General features: G+C 33.8%; 1 protein-coding gene across 1 annotated transcript; it reads right to left on the reverse strand.

The window, feature by feature from the left end:
* Window positions 1-88: 88 nt before the first annotated feature.
* On the reverse strand, window positions 89-1,664 carry LOC117106067 (sulfotransferase family cytosolic 1B member 1-like). The gene is made up of 3 exons (XM_033247403.1): window positions 1,506-1,664; window positions 1,076-1,202; window positions 89-290 (listed from the first exon to the last, which is right to left on the reverse strand). The coding sequence occupies exons 1-3, from the start codon at window positions 1,563-1,565 to the stop codon at window positions 154-156; spliced, it is 324 nt and encodes a 107-aa protein (XP_033103294.1). The 5' UTR covers window positions 1,566-1,664; the 3' UTR covers window positions 89-153.
* Window positions 1,665-1,670: the final 6 nt, after the last annotated feature.

Below are 1,670 nucleotides of genomic sequence, written 5' to 3' on the forward strand. Positions count from 1 at the left end.
CCCCCCCTAAATCCGCCCCTGAAAGTTGTAATTTTAAATTATGCTGTGTGATTACAGACATGGGGCCCACTCTTTGCAGAGGAGATAGATGAACTATAGCTGGATGCATGATGTCAACATACAAAGCCACGCCCCCTCGGCTACCCGTTGTATTTAGCAACTACCAGTAATAATACCGGTATGTCGCATACTTACGAGCTTCATTTCTTCGTAAGTTAGGAACAAGAAATTCTTCGCATCACGGTGTTCATAGTATTTCAAGTTGTGATCAAACCAAGATCCATACATCACTGAAATAATGATGAAACCAATCTACAGTACTATATTTTCGTCATAAGGAATATGAAGATGAATAACAGATCATGTGCTCAAGCATTTTTTCCCCCAAATTTAAGCTTCAGGTTGAAATCAATCCAAGATCCACACATCACTGAAATAATGATGAAACTAATCTCTACTTTTTCCATAGGGAAACGGAAATGATTTTGAACAGAATAATAACAGATCACATGTTCGGCTTCCATTTTCCATGATCATCTTCACTGTAAAAGTTTTAATTTTTAGAAATAAGTGTCTATTTATTCCCATTTTCAAAATTTTTTAAATATTATCTTAATCGAACTATTTAATATATTCTTTTTTATTTTTGTGTGTTTTTGTTGCCGTTTGACTGTTAGTTTCATTCTGCTAATTGTTTATGCTTTTGTGTCGTTGATTTTGTTATTTCTACCTTCTTGAATAAGATGAATAGATAAAGGAACATTTATTTATGCCAGCAAAAATGTAAATATTAGGAGCTCTGGTACCGATGACAATAATGATAATGATGACGATAATAATAATGATGTCAATATTGAAGACTATACAGTAATGACGATAATGATAATGATTACCATAATGATTATAATAATTACGACGATGACGAAAATTATGACTGATAGTAATGGTGATAGTCCTATAATGGTAATGATTTTGATAATAGAAATATTATTTTACTAAAACATTTACGGTCAAATATATGAATATTATTACTGGTCTTAACAACATGAAATATTATATACTGCGTTCTACTCACTGTCAGGTTTTAAATATGCTGCTAGAAAGTTATCCCATTTCTCATACTCCTCCAGGAATCGTCGCTCTTTTATAAAATGCCATAAGGAAACTGCCGTATCTTTTGGATTTCGCCCAACGTACACAACCTACATCGATAAATAATGAGAATAGGCCTATTCATAATAACATGAAATAATGATCTCGCTTTATTATTGACTGAACGGCTGCAATGAAGCTAATTTCGTTTATATTGTTGATAATGACATTGAACCAAGGACTTATAACTGTTACAAGTAACAGTTATAAGTCCTTGATTGAACTATTAAATTATGACGTATGTAAATTAGCAATTTTTTTTACTACGCCGTCACGTAATTACGCATACGCACTTCAAAGTAGGAGACTCAGCAAGTGTAAACGCGACTTTATAAAGACGATGGCCGGCTCACCTTTCCTTTACCCTCAAACACTTCTTTTGGTAGGATATCCACGGGAACATGAGTCATCATGACTCTCGGCTTATCTGTCGGGAAGCTGTCACATTTTTTGAAAAAATTGAAGAATTCTAAATGAGGAGTATGATCATATTCCTTAACCTTTTGCAGGTCTCCCCC

Source organism: Anneissia japonica, unplaced genomic scaffold, assembly GCF_011630105.1.
Source record: "Anneissia japonica isolate Jap-2015-1 unplaced genomic scaffold, ASM1163010v1 scaffold2534_len1702_cov184, whole genome shotgun sequence".
NCBI classification, from domain to species: domain Eukaryota; kingdom Metazoa; phylum Echinodermata; class Crinoidea; order Comatulida; family Comatulidae; genus Anneissia; species Anneissia japonica.